Source organism: Centroberyx affinis, unplaced genomic scaffold (assembly GCF_046629955.1).
Source record: "Centroberyx affinis isolate AG114_WGS23_722 - 3 ecotype Tasmania unplaced genomic scaffold, CSIRO-AGI_Caff_v1 ptg002583l_1, whole genome shotgun sequence".
Taxonomy (NCBI): domain Eukaryota; kingdom Metazoa; phylum Chordata; class Actinopteri; order Beryciformes; family Berycidae; genus Centroberyx; species Centroberyx affinis.
Window position 1 is genome coordinate 58,438 of NW_027280788.1, and position 17,897 is coordinate 76,334.

Sequence of the window (17,897 nt, forward strand, 5' to 3'; positions counted from 1 at the left end):
GCAAACATATCATGCCAGCAGCAATACTTTATTGCTCCAGGTCCTCTTCTCATTTTAGTCTTTTCACCTAGGCCTTTTTTTGTGTACTAACTTTCCAAATTAAAAGAATCACAATCTGTTGCCTCTGTTTGCTCCCAAAGCTCAACTTTTTTTTTTTTCTTTTTTTTTTTTTTGTCGCTGCCCGACCCTCATTGCAAACATATAGATGGTCTTGGATACTTTCAAATTTGACAAGTTGGCTGTCAAAAAGGACCCGGAACTGCCTGATGCTTAGTTATGTACACTATGAATATTACATATTTGTTTTTTTTGTTTGTTCTCTTTGAATGTATAAAGGGATGAGGAGAAAATCATTACATCAGTATCACTATTCTTAGATTTTACTATCACTGTTGAAATGAGGGAAAGGGAATGACATCACTCGCAATAGTTGAATCCCTCTTTTTACATAATGTGTATATGTACACTCTTGTATCCTTTTTCGTTTTCATTTTTTTAAATGTCTGTGGAGAAAATGCATGAAAAAGCTCTATACAGAAAACACACCATCAACATGTCATATTTTTCCTTCCAGATGAGAGGGCAAGTTCAACGGGCCCTGATGTCGGCCATTGAACTGAAGGCTGAAGCTGCAATTTCTGTTCTCACCCTGCATTTGCCAAGAGATAAAGCAATTGTGCCAAAACTACATCCAGTTATTCTCAATTTGTGTTTTATTTTATTTTTTTCCTTAAAGCATAACGCTGGGCCTAAACGGAACAAATAACACCCAGGCTGAATGTGTCAATAACATCCAGATGATCTTGTTACAACATAGAATCAACAAAATAAGAAGCTCCAAAGTATTTCATATATGCAGAAAAAAACTTTCAAAATACCCTAAACCATTTAAACATGCAGGATCTAATCCTAGCATCAAGGATCATCGTGTGAAGGAATTCATTTTGAAATAGCCAGTTCAAAACATGATTTAACATGTGATTCCTGATGTTGATACCAGGGGTTATTCATGCTATGTACATTAGTAAACGTGTATAAAATATCAAGAAAAAAAATTATCAAAACCATGGGGTATCTGGAAGTAAAAATCCTAACACTACAAACTCGTCCAGCTGCATCTGATCTTGGTGATTAGTTTATATTCTGGTTTCCATGGCGATCCTGTGCCAAACAACCCCCATGTTAGAATATTGCTGTAAGGGTTAGTTAAGTCTTGACTTTCGGATTCCATGAGGTTTGACTGACATAGCATTTGTTACATTTACAAAATAAGATATATAACATTGGTGGTGTTGCATGTGATGAGTGATTTTATCTTCGTATTTTTTTTTTTACCGGTATGCTAATTGGTAAACCTGTTGGGTTTTCACCATGATATTGCAGGAAGTGCAAGATCTGCATGGAAAATTTCCTGTAATAAATGTATCAGAGCTAAATTAATGTATGTCTGCTTTTACTAAACGGTCCCTTAGATTTGTGGCTCTTTTTTAAGTAAGTAATGGAGGGTGGTGAAATATGTTGTTCAGCGTTCTGTCTGAGGATAAGATGTACCAAAGTTCCATTACCGTGGACTTATGGCAATATTCTGCTTAGTTTTAACATGAGGGTTATGTGGCATGAGTAATAGTGTAAAGAGAAGTTGCATCGAGAGTTACCAATCAATCACTGTCACCAATATCTTGGAGAAAGTTAATCTTTAGCATGAAATTTGTTGTGTCCTTGATATAGGACCCCTTGACTAGCAGTTGGATGTGGTGATCTAGAAATGTTTTCAGTCAATGACCCTTTACCAAAAACGATGGGATGGAAGGGACAGACTGTTACTGATTTATGGATTTTTGGCAGTCCACAAATCACCCATGAAAGGATATTCATTTATGAAAGATTTGGTTTCCTCCTCAGTGTGACATAAGGCAAAAGAACACACATTTGGGGATTTGTCACATTGATGTCTCAATAAAATACATTGACACATACAAATACATTGTCACACAGCACACGTTAGTTTCAGGATTGGTTATAGGATCTGAAATCGCTTATTGCAGGTTTAATACTGGAATATATGGCATATGGCAGTTAAACACACTCAGTGAGAAAGCTGTCACCATGCTAAATTCACTAAAAGCTTCATCACTGTCCTTGTGCTGCTATGGAGGACAAACACAGCACTAGTCACGTGTGAGATGTATCTAGGCCTACTGTATCAGACAGTAATTCACCAAAAAAGAAAAAAAATGCATGAACAGTTGAGATCCTCTCCTTTCCTCCTCTAATCCCCTTACTACTGAGAACTTCTAGGTGACATGATTTTGTTATGTTACGTATAGTTATGTTAGTGCCTCTGCTCTGTAGTGCTTCAGGATGCTGCACCAGCCCCTGTTGTCTGCAGCGGTGGCGCCCTCTGCAGGCTCAGTGAGAGGTTGAAGAGAAGCTGCAGGAGCCACACAGCTGACTGGTCCATGTTTCCAGCACCCCGGGGCTGATGCCCTCAGCACCCACAGTCTTGCTGGGATGGAGCCTCCTCAGCTCCCTCCTCACCTGGTCAGCAGAGATGGACGGGCCAGGGAGAGACCTCAGTGCCTTCCTGGACACTCTGAAATCGGGGCCAAAGGTCACAGGGCCTTTTTACCATCCAGGCTCCTGGCCTTTGGAAGGTTCTGTTTGAGGAGCGGAGGCTGGTCACCTTCATACTGTAGATCAGATCAGACAACGCATTCATACAGACAGGCTTTCATATCACTTGTTTTGACCTATTTTATTCTCATTTTTTCTGCAAGTCTTAATCTTCAGGGAGCCTGTTTTTAATTCATGCATTGGGATTTAAAATGTCTTTATTATAATGTTATATTTTTGTTGCCTGCAAATTTTTTTTTAATAAATTACACAAAGCACATTTTAATAAATGAAATGAATTAAGCAATATTCTTATTCTTATTCTTATGTTATTTATTAGTGTGATTTTTAGCAGTAGCTGTGATAGTAGTAGTAGCATTAGCAGCAGTAGTAGTAGTAATACTAGTGGTAGAAGTAGTACTAGTAGTAATAGCAGCAGTAGTAGTTTCATTCAGACTCACTGCTTGTCATTTAGGCTGATAAAGGTAATTGAAAGCAGGATTTATTCACATTTGTTTCATGTATTCTACTAGAGAGAACACCTAACAGTGAAAAAGCTCATTCACTTTTCCAGATGTGAATGAATGAATGAGATGGAGCACATTGAACAAATCAGATATTTTTCATATGAAAAATATCTGATTTGGTTAATGTGCTCCATCTAGTGGACAGATAGTACAACTACATCACCTGATCTTTGATTGCTTTGCACAGACTTGGTTTATAGCTGTGCTAGAAGTTAGACTAGTGTGACGTCATACTGATGGTTCCGGACTTTGATGCTGAAGTTATGAGTCAGTGAAAGCAACATCACATCAAATGTTCACAGACAAAAGGAGAAAAAGCAGCAGTCTTCTCTCTCAATGTTTCTCCTGCAGATGAAGCTAGAAAGTCTCTGATTTGATCTGGATGTGAGTTCACCAGGTAGGTCTACAGGTTGACAATTTACTTGTGTTTTCTAGTGGTTAATAATTTTAATAATTTTAAATGAGTTAAAAATATATTTCACTCAAATGCTGTATATTGATCAGCTGATGAGTCAAGAACAGACTTTAATCAAATACTTTAATGAATTACTGTGCTTTATTGACAATGAAAGGAACTTTGCTTTTGCAGAAACATGTAATATTCACATCTGTTGATATATAATATTGCTTGAACACATATAAAAATGAATTAATATGTTCATTTTCTAATAGAGAAGCATGTCAACACAGACGAACAGGGTCCTTACATTTGGGCATGTGGCTTGGGGGCAACTCTAACACAGTGTTACAATTGCCCCCGATCTTGCAGCCATGATAAAAGCTTGTATGCTAGCTCAGCTACTACTGTATTAGAATAGGTTGTTCATGTCCATTTTGAACCAGTAACCAAGAGATAAAAATTATAAACGTTTAAATTCATAAGCATCAAAACTGTAGACAGCAGAAGAAAAATACTGTACATCCAAAAAGTAACTTTAATACCTCAAAATCAGTTTTTTGTTGAAAATGAGGTGAAATGATCCTGATTACTGTCCTCAGGCAGAGAGAGAATCCTATTGAGCATGTACAGAGTAAGTGTCATTACTCTAGCTTGTTTCTGATTGGAGGAATTGAGTGTGTTACAATTGCCCCCTGTTACAATTGCCCCCGATCTCCCCACACTGGACAGATCCCTTAGATCATCAAGTAAATGTCTCCTAACTATACCTAGAATAAATTCTAAATCAGTTTATGGTGCCTTCAGTCATCATGGTCCCACTCTCTGGAATTCTCTACCGTATGAACTAAGGTCTACTGCAACAGTGTCTTCTTTTAAAAGCAGACTTAAAAACTCTTTTTTCACATGCCTTGGGTTAGCTGAAAAGGAAGTGGTTAGTCTATAGTCTAAAGGATGTGGAAAAGTCTACTGTGTAAACTGTGTGTGTGTGGTTACTGTGTGCTGTCTTGAACGTAGCCTATCTATTTGATATGCTTATCATCAATTTTATTATGTTCTTTGCCTATTTGTTGCTTTTTATCCTCAAGCACATTGAGTCTATGCTTGGCATATGAAATGTGCTATATAAATAAACTTGACTTGACTATGCATTGACCAACTTTTTATTGTAATCACAACTTATTTCATTGGTTAAATATGCAGGAAGTATTCTCAGAGCTAGTCTGACAGCTTGACTGAAATGCATTTCTTCCACTGTTGATACACTAAGTAAGCAAATCACTACCTTGTCATAACTAAAATACACTGACTTTCACTCAACACCATTTTGCTCCATGTCTCAATTGTCCCAGAGGTTTAAAAATCCTTTCTAGATGAACCTGGTCAATGTGTTTGATGTAAAGGACAGGTGGTCCGAGTATTACGTACACTCTGTATATGTGACATGGTGCTGACAGGAAGAATCACAGCCTTTGAAATAATATATCCTGTGATGGAAACCTTGTTGTCATGAATCAGCCTGGTGTGTTTGTGTAAAGGTGTTCGCTCTGCTATGAGTCAGTCTGAGGAGAGAGAGGAGGGGCTCCCTCCCTCCAAAACCACTCTGTTTGGGGAACATGACAGCCGGACCAAAGCTAAGAGGTAAGATGAGGATCTCTAACTGTCCATGACTGTTCTTCATCTCAGACCTCAGCAGTGGAATCATTACAGCATCATTATTCAGAGTAAAAGCTCTGTCTCTGTTGTGTTGAAGCCCAGTCCAGCAGGAGAGACCAGACTCCCCTGAACCCAGCTGTGTGTCCATGAAAAGTGACGAGTCTATGGAGCCACCTTTTAACTTCAAACGCAACTCTATTGAGAAAAGGTAATTATTTAAAACTGACGATAAAACAGGTGATTCCTGTTGTCAGAATCACAGTCATCAGTGATCATCATCATCAGTAATCATCAATGTTTCTGCGTTGAGAAACAGGTGCATTACAACTTCCGGTTGCCAGGTATGGCCTTCACTAAATTGCTCTAAAACCTGTCCAAAATTTTTAATTTGTTACATTATGTATCTAGTAGCTAGTAACCATTACGTTGTCTTTGTTGGATTGGTTTTCAAGAAGAGACTTGCCACAGGAAGTGGTGCAGCGGTTTCACAGCATAGAAGATGTTGCATGACGATGTGAAAAGGGCCTATTGGTCTGGCCCTCCATACTCTGTTGATTGAGTTTACTCTTTCAAAACATCACATCCAATAATCAGAGCAACATTTACAGTGGAATTCATCATGACAGAACACAACACCTGTGTTTGTGTGTGTGTGTGTGTGTGAGAGAGTACATACGTACGCAGCACACAACCTTCTGTTACTAGCTATTGTCTGTTACTCAGTGTTGAGGGCCAGAGTTCAGTCAGTGTCTGTGTGTGTGTCTGTGTGATATCATTGATTTAACCCTCCCCTCCTGGTCTCAGCAGTCTTTTCTGTATCATGTGTAATCACACTCCAGCACTGTAACACTTCTCGTTCTTAAATGTCATCGTATCCTAATTTTGACCAAATTGTTCCTGCCAAGCATCTGACTGTTCATCTACTTATCAGAGCTGTAATAGTGGCAATATCTCAAACGGAAGCACTTTATACTGAAACTATCACTGTCTGCCCAAAGGAAGACAGAGCAGGGGAGGGTAGATAGGGAAACGTAGAGCGGTTAGAAATAGAGAGTGAGATTAAGGAACAGGGAGAGCGTGTCGGTCTGCCAAAGGGAAGAGAAAATGAAGAAGGCAGGTTCTCGGAAGAGAGACGGAGGAATAGAAAGCAAGGGCCAGCCTGCGAGAGAGAAGAGAGAAAGTGAGCGTGTAACGTGAGAGCGCATCGGTCACCTAAGTGCGTCTGTGAGACCACTGTGTCCTCTCACTGCCTGACAGCTTCAGCATGGTGTGGGTCTGTTAGTGAGAACTGACCCATAGCAATAGGACCCAGCCTAGAAACACAATCCCTGATAAACCTCAACACACAACACCTTTAACAACCTGTGTGTGTGTATATGTGTGTGTGTGTGTGTGTGTGTGTGTGTGTGTGTGTGTGTGTGTGTGTGACATTACATAACTTAATTCATCATGTATTCTCCACAGAGTCCACCAGCCGAGGTCAGATGTTGGTCAGTCTGCCCAGGAGCATCAAACAGACTTGGCTTCCATATTTATGGTGTGTAAATGTACAACAACACCTTTTACTTCAGCTACAAACAAACTGAAAAACAACCATTCTGACCATAATAGTCTCCATGCTACAGTCTTTAGATCACTAGGCTTTCAGACTCTGCAAGATGGATTTGATTTTGTGTCCAGATTTTAGTATGGAAGTTTAATATTCTGTTGCAGCTGCTTGAGGAGAAGATCGTCACCTTCGTGAAGAACGAGCTGAAAAGCTTCCAGAGGGTTCTGAGTCCAGATTACCCAGAATGCCTAGAGAGGCAGAGGGAAGATGAGGAGGAGGTGGACGGTGAGGAGGAAGAGCAGAGGAGGAGCAGCAGAGAGGCTTTTCTGCAGATCACACTGCACTTCCTGAGGAGAATGAAGCAGGAGGAGCTGGCTGACTGTCTGCAGAGCAGTAAGAGGCTTTTCACAGGTTTAACATGATGGAAAGGGGAAACGGTGGGAAAATGCAAGTGTTTGCTGTAAATACAGACATTTTTTAAAACTACACCTCTTTAATTCCAGATTGGAAGGTAAATGAGGACAATCCCCATGGATGATCTGGTTAAATTATTGATTTGTTAATGTCTGTGTAAAATGCTGAACACAGTGGTTTACATAAAAAAAAACAACACACCAAAAGTTGCCTTTCATATGCACACACAGTCCGGACCCGTTTTACACCCATCAGTAACGAGCTAAATGGATGCCATGGAGTTGTGAAATGAACATATTTACCTGAAAATATTCATGCTTATCACATTTAATATAACATCCATTTATTGATGTCATTGATGTTGTTGTTTGTTCATTCAGAAACTCTTGCTCCTCGGTGCCAACGTGAACTCAAATCTAATCTGAAGGAGAGGTTTCAGTGTTTGTTTGAGGGGATTGCTAAAGCAGGAAACCCAACACTTCTGAATCAGATCTACACAGAGCTCTACATCACAGAGGGAGGGAGTGGAGAGGTCAATGATGAACATGAGGTCAGACAGATTGAAACAGCATCCAGGAAATCAGTGAGACCAGAAGCAACAATCAAATGCGAAGACATCTTTAAACCCTTACCTGGAAGAGATAAACCAACCAGAACACTGATGACAAAGGGAGTGGCTGGCATTGGGAAAACAGTCTTAACACAGAAGTTCACTCTGGACTGGGCTGAAGACAAAGCCAACCAGGATATACAGTTCACATTTCCATTCACTTTCCGAGAGCTGAATCTGCTGAAAGGGGAAAAGTACAGCTTGGTGGAACTTCTTCATCACTTCTTTGTTGAGACCAAAGAAGCAGGAATCTGCAGGTTTGACAAGTTCCAGGTTGTGTTCATCTTTGACGGTCTGGATGAGTGTCGACTTCCTCTAGACTTCCAGAACAACAAGATCTGGACCGATGTTACAGAGTCGACCTCAGTGGATGTGCTGCTGACAAACCTCATCAAGGGGAAACTGCTTCCCTCTGCTCGCCTCTGGATAACCACACGACCTGCAGCAGCCAATCAGATCCCTCCTGAGTGCGTTGACATGGTGACAGAGGTGAGAGGTTTCACTGACCCACAGAAGGAGGAGTACTTCAGGAAGAGATTCAGAGATGAGGAGCAGGCCAGCAGAATCATCTCCCACATCAAGACTTCACGAAGCCTCCACATCATGTGCCACATCCCAGTCTTCTGTTGGATCACTTCTACAGTTCTGGACTATGTGTTGAAAACCAATGAGAGAGAAGAACTGCCCAAGACCCTGACTGAGATGTACATCCACTTCCTGGTGGTTCAGTCCAAACTGGGAAATGTCAAGTATCATGGGAGAGCTGAAACAGATCCACTCTGGAATAAAAAGAGCAGGAAGATGATCCTGTCTCTGGGAAAACTGGCTTTTGAGCAGCTGGAGAAAGGCAACCTGATCTTCTATGAAGCCGACCTGACAGAGTGTGGCATTGATATCAGAGCAGCCACAGTGTACTCAGGAGTGCTCACACAGATCTTTAAAGAGGAGCGTGGGCTGAACCAGGGCAAGGTGTTCTGCTTTGTCCATCTGAGCATTCAGGAGTTTCTGGCCGCTGTTTATGTCATCGTCATCAACTCTAGTGGCAATCTACTGTCAAAACCACAATCAACATCTTGGCAGTCAAAACCACAATCAACATCCTGGCAGTCTACATCACTAAGAGACAAATCTAAACTAAAACGCCTCTACCAGAGTGCTGTGGACAAGGCCTTACAGAGTCCAAATGGACACCTGGACTTGTTCCTTCGTTTCCTCCTGGGTCTTTCACTGCAGGCCAATCAGATTCTTCTACGAGGCCTGCTGAAGCAGACAAGAAGTAGCTCACAGACGAATCAGGAAACAGTCCAGTACATCAAGAAGAGGATCAGGGAGAATCCCTCTCCAGAGAGAAACATCAATCTGTTCCACTGTCTGAATGAGCTGAATGACCATTCTCTAGTGGAGGAGATCCAACAGTACCTGAGTTCAGGAAGTCTCTCCACAGACGAACTCTCCCCTGCTCAGTGGTCGGCTCTGGTCTTCATCTTACTGTCATCAGAAGAAGAGCTGGACGTGTTTGACCTGAAGAAATACTCTGCTTCAGAGGAGGCTCTTCTGAGGCTGCTGCCAGTGGTCAAAGCCTCCAATAAATCTTTGTAGGTGCATAAAAAACTGGATAGATTCAATATACTAAACCTAATATGCATACAGAAGACAAAAACATATTTTCAAAGTTATTGTTTGTCTTTATCACCAATGCTCCTTCAGGCTAAGTGGCTGTAAGCTGTCAAAGAGAAGCTGTGAACCTCTGGCCTCAGTTCTCAGCTCCCAGTCCTCTAGTCTGAGAGAGCTGGACCTGAGTAACAACGACCTGCAGGATTCAGGAGTGAAGCTGCTCTCTGGTGGACTGGGGAGTCCACACTGTAGACTGGAAACTCTCAAGTAAGATCCATTACAGTTTCTCTCAATTGATTTTACACATTTATCCAAACTAAGGTCCATGATCTCAAAACGGTCTCTCTCATGTCAGGATTCCAATCTGCAAAGGGCAACCCTACAAGTTATATATCAGCATTTCAGAGCCATTTCATATCTGCATTTTCAATTTGTTTCACTGGAAAGAAAGTTTGGGATTTTGGGAATTTCCCAGCACTTCTGATCCAAATTCAAATACACAGCCATGAACATGAAGGATTTAGAAAAGATCATCCATGCTCTGATACGTCATTTAGATTATTGAACTGCCATAATTCACTGTCACATCTCCAGCTTGTTCAGAGTAGAGCAGCTAGTTAGGATTTTAACTAGTGTTAATTTGAGATCATATATCCCCAATTTTAGCATCTCTCTACTGGTTATCACTTACAGAATTAATATTAAGATTTCACTTTTGTCCATGAGTTACACTACAGAGCTCTTAGTTCTCAATGAGCCGGAGAGCAAGCTGAGATCTTCACGTCTTTTTGACTCTCCCTCAGTCTAGTGTTAGAGTTATCATTATTAGTAGTAGCAATTTGAAAGAAAAAACACAAACATCGACATTAAAATATAAGAGAATAACATTTTCATATCTATTCATGTCCATTAAGGCTGAGTGTCTGTCAGCTGTCAGAGAGAAGCTGTGAAGCTCTGGCCTCAGTTCTCAGCTCCCAGTCCTCTAGTCTGAGAGAGCTGGACCTGAGTAACAACGACCTCCAGGATTCAGGAGTGAAGCTGCTTTCTGCTGGACTGGGGAGTCCACACTGTAGACTGGAGACTCTCAGGTCAGGATTCCTCAACCTGTTCAACACATGACCAGTTAAATCCTGCTTTACATGTGGGTTAATGTCAGTCAATAAACATCTATATGGGGCACCGATTGTAAAGTGGCGCACGCTGAAATTAACAGCAAGATTTTGCCACATTCAGTCCCAAACAATGTTTAAAAAAGTGGTGTGAATTTTTTAAAGTTACTTTTTACCAGATTTACAGCAATATTTGTGAACTTTGTCATATTTACTTTTCTTGTAAAAAATATATTAAATATAATGTCAATGTTAAATCTAAATATTAAATGTTAAACCTAAATGTTTAATCTAAATATAAATGTTAAATTTTAAACCTAAATGTTAAATGTTAAACCTTTGATCTAAATCTAAATGTTGAATCTAAATGCTAAATGTTAAATGTTAAACCCAAATGTTAAATTTAAAATCTAAATGTTAAACCTATATGTTAAATATTAAACCTAAATGTTAAATGTAAAAGTCAAATGTTAAATGTAAATGTTAAATCTTAAATGTAAATGTTAAATCTTAAATCTAAAGGTTAAATGTTAAATCTAAATGCTAAATGTCAAATCTAAATGTTAAAACGGTGCTTGGTGAAACTAAATATTAAGCTAATATGCAAATTCACACTGCTGGTCAGCGGAAGTACCAAAGTAAAAGCTCGATGAAGAGATCCAGCGCTAGGCCAATACTACTACAGCATTCAAAGGAAAGTAGGAGAAATGAGAGGAAGCAATAGAAATAGAAAGCAGGAGGACATCATATCGAGGATGAGGTTTGGTCACACCGGTCTGAGCAATACATTAAACATAATGAATAAGCATGCTACGGGTAGATGTGATCATTGCGGACTACATGAAATGGTGGATTTTTAGATTTTTAGTGGTGGATGCTGTCGCTGAAGATACATTGCAGTAGTAGAGCTTTTATTTTGGTACTTCCACTGACTGGCCGTGTAAATTTGCATATTAGCTAAATATTTAGTTTCACAATGCACCGTTTTAACATTTATATTTGACATTTAGCATTTAGATTTAACATTTAACATTTAATTTTAAGATTTAACATTTACATTTAAGAGTTAACATTTAGATTTAAGATTTAACATTTACATTTAACATTTTACTTTTACATTTAACATTTAACATTTAGGTTTAACATTTACATTTAACATTTGGGTTTAACATTTAGATTTAGATTAAACATTTAGGTTTAACATTTAACATTTACATTTAACATTTAGGTTTAACATTTAACATTTAGGTTTAACATTTAACATTTGGGTTTAACATTTAACATTTAGATTTAGATGAAACATTTAGGTTTAACATTTAATATTTAGATTTAATATTGACATTATATTTAATATATTTTTTTACAAGAAGTAAATATGAAAAAGTTCACAAATATTGCTGTAAATCTGGTAAAAAGTGAATTCAAAATTCACACCACTTTTTTAAATCTTGCTGTTAATATCAGTGTGTGCCACTTTACAAACAGCGCCCCATACATCTAATCTGTGTATGATTTTTCTTCTCATGTGATTCTCAAACCAGTTGTGATACCAACATTTAGCACTACTTTCTAGGCTCTGTGAACTGTTGTGTGTTGCTGAAACCTAAAATACCAGAAAGGATTTCTAAGATTCTGTCAAAAATTTAGTCAAGAGCTCTCAAACTGAACCAAATAAAAACACAAAGCAGATCATGTCATCAACTATTCGTATTTGTGATGGTTACATTTTTTGCAAGCATTCGACTGCATTATCCCAATTATTATTGTTCAGAGTAGTGTACTAATGAGAAAATCTAACATTTACCTGTAGCGTATCTTGGATTGGTTTGTCAATAAGTCATAAAAAGAAACTTGCCACAGGAAGTTGTGGTGCACCGGTTTCTCAGCATGGAAGCTATTACCATGACGATGTGAAAAGGGTCTATTGGTCCGGCCCTTCATACTCTGTTGATTGAGTTTACTCTTTTGAAACATCACATCCAATAATCAGAGCAGCATTTACGGTGGAGTTTGTAGCGAAAGTCAACATATAATACTGATACACTGAATAAGTAGGACACCAGACTGGCAAAACCTGTCAATAGAGTAACAAAAGAAGTTTCCAGGATAGCTCAAAGACTCAAAGACCTTCCGCTACAAAATATACATGAATGAAAAAAGTTTGGTTTCTCAACTTGTTATACAAAAAAGTTCAGAACAGAAAATAGAGGGAGACAAAATAAATTGTAATAATGTATATATGCAAAGCACAACAGAAAATTTATTTGGACTCAGACCTTTAAATGGTTTTAGTCTTTCCCCATTTCTTTTTATATCATAGTCCATAAACAAAGAAAACAGTTCAAGTTCAAATGTTTTTCCCCCAGTCCTTTCTGGTTATCTTCTTAATATGTTAGTCCACCCATTATTTCACAGTTCCATATGTTCAATACATTCAGTCCAATTTCAGTTTCCAGTTCAATCTCCGTGTTTGTGTGTGTGTGTGTGTGTGTGTGTGTGCGTGTATGGGGAATTGAGTTAAGGCAAGAGGGGTTTTGGGCTGGAGACGGGGAAAAAGGGAATTTCGGGCCGAAGAGGGAGAGCTGTAGTAGGGGCGGGAGGAGGAGAGAATCTGCTGGGAGTCCGGGAAAGCTGGGAGAGTAGTAGTTGTTTTTTTTTGGCGGAGCCAGGTAGACTCATTACTAAAGCTAAAGACAGCTACATCCAGTCTATTATCCGAAATTACGAACTTTCACAGAAGACTGAACTACTACTGTCACTTCCTACTCGTCGTGTCTTCTCTCTCTCTGTTCTCTCTTCCCCTCTCTCCACCCCCTGCATGCCTATATGAGCTGTGTTCCTAATAGCCTTAACGGGGCAGGTCCTAAAAGCAGGGGTAATTCAGCTCTGCCACAAGTTCATCATGACAAAACACAACACCTTTAACAACCTGTGTGTGTGTGCGTGCGTGTGTGTGTGTGTGTACAGGCTGTCAGGCTGTCTGCTCACAGAGGAAGGCTGTGCTTCTCTGGCCTCAGCTCTGAGCTCCAACCCCTCCCATCTGAGAGATCTGGACCTGAGTTACAATCATCCAGGAGCCTCCGGAGTGAAGCTGCTCTCTGCTGGACTGGAGGATCCACACTGGAGACTGGACTCTCTCAGGTATGGAGGGGCTTGCTGCCAGGCAGTGCCAATGTCTACTAGAGGGGTTAGAGTTGGCAGCCATTTTCTCAGTCAGACTGAGAAGCTGAGGAATATTGTTTAATGTTTAATGTTGGATATGAGTTTGGAAAATCATTCATAGAGAAGGTTATTCTCACCACAATGCAATCTGGCTTTAGAAGTGGCCATGGGTGTGCCTCTGCAACACTTAGAGTACTAAATGACATCATATGTGCCATTGACAACAAACATTACTGTGTGGCTGTTTTCATTGACCTGGCAAAGGCTTTTGACTCTGTGGACCACTGCATCCTGCTTGATAGACTCAAAGATCTTGGTTTCACAGAGGACTGTCTGGCATGGTTCAGCAGCTATTTCTCTGGCCGTGTACAGTCTGTGAGAGTAGAGGGTTTACTGTCTGACCCACTGCCCCTGTCCATGGGTGTTCCACAGGGGTCTATCCTTGGCCCTACCCGCTTCAAGATCTATATAAATAATGTTGCAAATGCTGCTGGCACTTCTCACATCTATCTGTATGCTGATGACACCATTCTGTACACATCCGGCCCCTCTCTGAACACTGCTTTGACTTCCCTACAGCATAGCTTCAACAGCATCCAATATGCTTTCTCCAACCGTCACCTTCTTCTAAACACCAATAAAACAAAATGCATGGTTTTTAACCGGAACCTACGTCAAGATGCCTCTCCACCAACCACCTCTCTGGATGGATCAGAGCTAGAATTTGTCAACTCTGGCTGGATAGTTCACTTTCCTTTCAAACACACATCACATCAACACTCTGTTATCCAAAGTCAGAACATAAATTAGTTTCCTCTACCGCAATAAAGCAGCTTTCACCCACTCTGCACACTCTCGTCAAGATGACCATTTTACCAATTCTGGATTACGGTGACCTAATCTACAGGATTGCCCCCAGAAACCTTCTCAATAAACTGGACGTCATTTACCACACTGCCATCAACTTTGTCACCGGCACCCCTCTCAATACTTATCATCACTGTGACTGTGACTTCATTTACAAATCCATAATTGGTAAAAATCCCCCATACCTCTGTTCCTTACTCAACATCTCCACCAGCAACCGTAATCTACGCTCCGGCAAAATTATAACCATGACCATCCCCAAACTCTGCACCTCCTTTGGCCGCCATTCATTCCAGTACGCTGCCTCTAGTGACTGGAATGAGTTGCAAAATTCCCTAAAAATACACACCCTCATTCCACTGCCTTCCTTTAACAGCTCATTAGAAGACATAATTTCTGATTACTGCACCTGCTTCTGATTTTCTGCTTCTTCTGGCCCTGCTACTATACATACTGTAGATTTCTGCTGTTGTATATATTATGTATATTATGTATATTGTGATGTTTCAATTTGACTCATGTTGTCTGTTTATTGTGATTATGTTTTTTACTATTGTATAGACATGTATACTGTTTTTGCCTCTTGGCCAAGTCGTCATTGTAAATGAGAATTGGTTCTCAATTGATTTACCCGGTTAAATAAAGGTTAAATAAATAAAAATGTACTGCCCATATTTCCATCACCAATGAGAATCATCTGGTCTGACTTTGTTTATCCCCCCAGTGTGGACCATGGTGGAGTGCAGTGGTTGAAACCAGGTGTGAGGAAGTGTAAGTGTGTATTTTGTTTTATTCAAAGCAAAGCAGCACACATTCAGCTGTTTAGATGCTATAGTTACAGTTTCTTCTGTATGTTCTAAGCTCCTTTTAACTGTTGAACCCCCCAAAAAATGCGGATGTGTGATTACAAAGATACTGTATTCTTGACTCCATGAGCTTAGTTTTAGTATTTAATTATGTGAGAATAAAAACCAATGAAACACTACAAAAAACATTTCAACAAAAGTTCAAAAGCTGCTTCTCTTCACTAAATTAAACAAGCATGATGACATTTCTCTGCTATAATTATGAATCAATGAATGAGGAGCATTTAAAGCAATTAGGATTATGCATTAAGCATTTTGTGAATATAGGTTATTATAATACATATAGGTCAATATATATAGCATGTATTTCACCAAACTAATATGGGTTAGAAAATAATTGTAACACAGAATGGTATAAATGGCTCTTACGGATGGACAGCTCATTTACACAACAGTATGTGGTGTCCATTCATTCAAATCATACTATCCTAATGAGGAGGATGGCTGACACTGTGCCATTTATTTGCTAATAAATCAACAGGTCTATTAGATAAAAATCTGCTGCTGTATTGTATCTTGTTCTCTCCATCAGATGCCTGTGAACTCACACTGGACCCAAACACAGCACACAGAAACCTCCTCCTGTCTGAAGACAACAAAAAGGTGACAGTGAGAGAGATGCAGCCATATCCTGATCACCCAGAGAGATTTGACTGCTGGGAACAGGTGCTGTGTAGAAATGGTCTGACTGGTCGCTGTTACTGGGAGGTTGAGAGGAAAGGAGAGGTTTATATAGGAGTGACTTACAGAGAAATCAGCAGGAGAGGAGACAGTGTTGACTGTAGGCTTGGAAGGAATGACAAGTCCTGGTGTCTGTTGTGCTATGACGATATTTACTATGCCTGTCACAATAACATAAAAACACAGATGCAAACCCCCTCCTCCTCTAACAGAGTAGCAGTGTATCTGGACTGGGCTGCTGGCTCCCTGTCCTTCTACAGAGTCTCCTCCAACACATTGATCCACATCCACACCTTCCACTCCACATTCACTGAACCCCTCTACCCTGTGTTTGGGTTTGGGTTTGGGTCTGAGTTTAAGTTTATTTCCTCACTGTCTCTGTGTCAGATAGAGTAAAGGAGAGTCACCCCTTGTGTAGAGAAATACTCAGACTGCTGACCAAAGACAGCTGCTGAAATGATCGTTCACTCTGTACAGGATCATACACACTACTTTTGTTTGGTATTTAACTAATCTAACCCCTCCAAGATAAACATCTATCTTGTTTTCTTACAATTGCTTCCTTCGTTAAATGAGTTCAGTGAACATTGTTTGAACTTCAGCAGGCTTAAACATAATTTGTTGACTTTAATATGTACTGTAATTATGTTTCCTTAAAATAAACAAAATATATTTTACGTGAAGCTCTTTGTAGACCTTCTTTTTCGTAGTTTTACACAGTTTTGGAACTCTATCTATCCTTATTCAAAATACAGGTCAATTTTACAAACCGTTTACAGCTTTAAAATCTCTAAAACAGCTGTCTGTCTGTCTGTCTGTCTGTCTGTCTGGTTGATTTAATGCTGAACCCAACTGGGTCAGATTTAGTGTCAGAGACCCATACGGGCAGGATTTTAAGTTTTTGATTTAGCATTGAACTGTACAAGTGTCTACACTGTTCATGGGGAGATAGAAGTGGTGAAACCTGGGATTACAACAGTCATTCTTCAACATTCTTCAACTGGGATAATTTATAATGAATTTAGATTATAGTGAAACTAAACTATTTCTTATTTTACTGGGGACTGCCTGGACCCCCTCAAGGACCCCTGGGGGTCTCCGAGCCCCAGTTTGAAACCCACTGGTTGATGATTCCTTTCACCAAATCTCTAAACCAACCCGTTTCCATTCATTCTAGTTCTACAACACTACGGATGCAATATATTTTTGGCCACAATGGGGGAGTCTATGGGCTGGTGGCGCTGTTCTCACTTTTACTATCCTGGGAGAGAAAGAGTAAAACTCTGTACTGTGATATGGAAATCACACAATGAAATATGTAAATACTTGATGATTCCGTGAATATGCTTTGTATTTTTATTTCCATATTATATATTTTATGACACCTGTTTAGGCCTTTTTCTAAAGCAGTTAGTAAACTGTGATTTTAGAGAGATTTTAGAGATTTCTTTCTTTCTTTCTTCTATACATTGTAATGTTATATTTTTCTGTCTTTCTTATTAAGCTGAATTTTCTCAGTTCCCCCTGGTGATTAATGAAGCATCTTTTATCTTCTTCCTCTTCTATTTATCTATCTATAGCAGTTTTTATATAGCAACATTGGAGGCTGAACACGCCTTAAGACGACTTAAGACGACTGCATGCTAAAGAATGAAATTGTTTCAGTAAAGTGAAATATTGTCTAATGGCAGCACTGTTGCACTGGATGTTTGAGTATGGATTTATCTTCATAGCCATAGCCTTTTTACCTTGTAGATGAGTGCTGCTTTAAATCCAGATGACACAGGTAGCACTGTGGTTTAAGGAACTTTGGTGCTGGTCCCCCTTGGGCC

At 39.6% G+C, this 17,897-nt stretch overlaps 1 protein-coding gene across 2 annotated transcripts; it reads left to right on the forward strand.

Moving 5' to 3' along the window:
* Positions 1–3,421: 3,421 nt before the first annotated feature.
* Positions 3,422–16,667, forward strand: LOC139656933 (NLR family CARD domain-containing protein 3-like). 2 transcript variants are annotated; one of them, XM_071534573.1, is made up of 11 exons: positions 3,422–3,537; positions 5,076–5,178; positions 5,291–5,401; positions 6,658–6,730; positions 6,907–7,135; positions 7,537–9,361; positions 9,474–9,647; positions 10,295–10,468; positions 13,457–13,630; positions 15,243–15,289; positions 15,917–16,667. In XM_071534573.1, exons 2-11 carry the CDS (start codon positions 5,090–5,092, stop codon positions 16,459–16,461), a joined length of 3,441 nt encoding a protein of 1,146 aa, XP_071390674.1. In that variant the 5' UTR covers positions 3,422–3,537; positions 5,076–5,089; the 3' UTR covers positions 16,462–16,667. The 2 variants fall into 2 exon arrangements, with proteins under 2 accessions (XP_071390674.1, XP_071390676.1); XM_071534575.1 differs by lacking the exon at positions 10,295–10,468.
* The last annotated feature ends 1,230 nt before the right edge of the window (positions 16,668–17,897 follow it).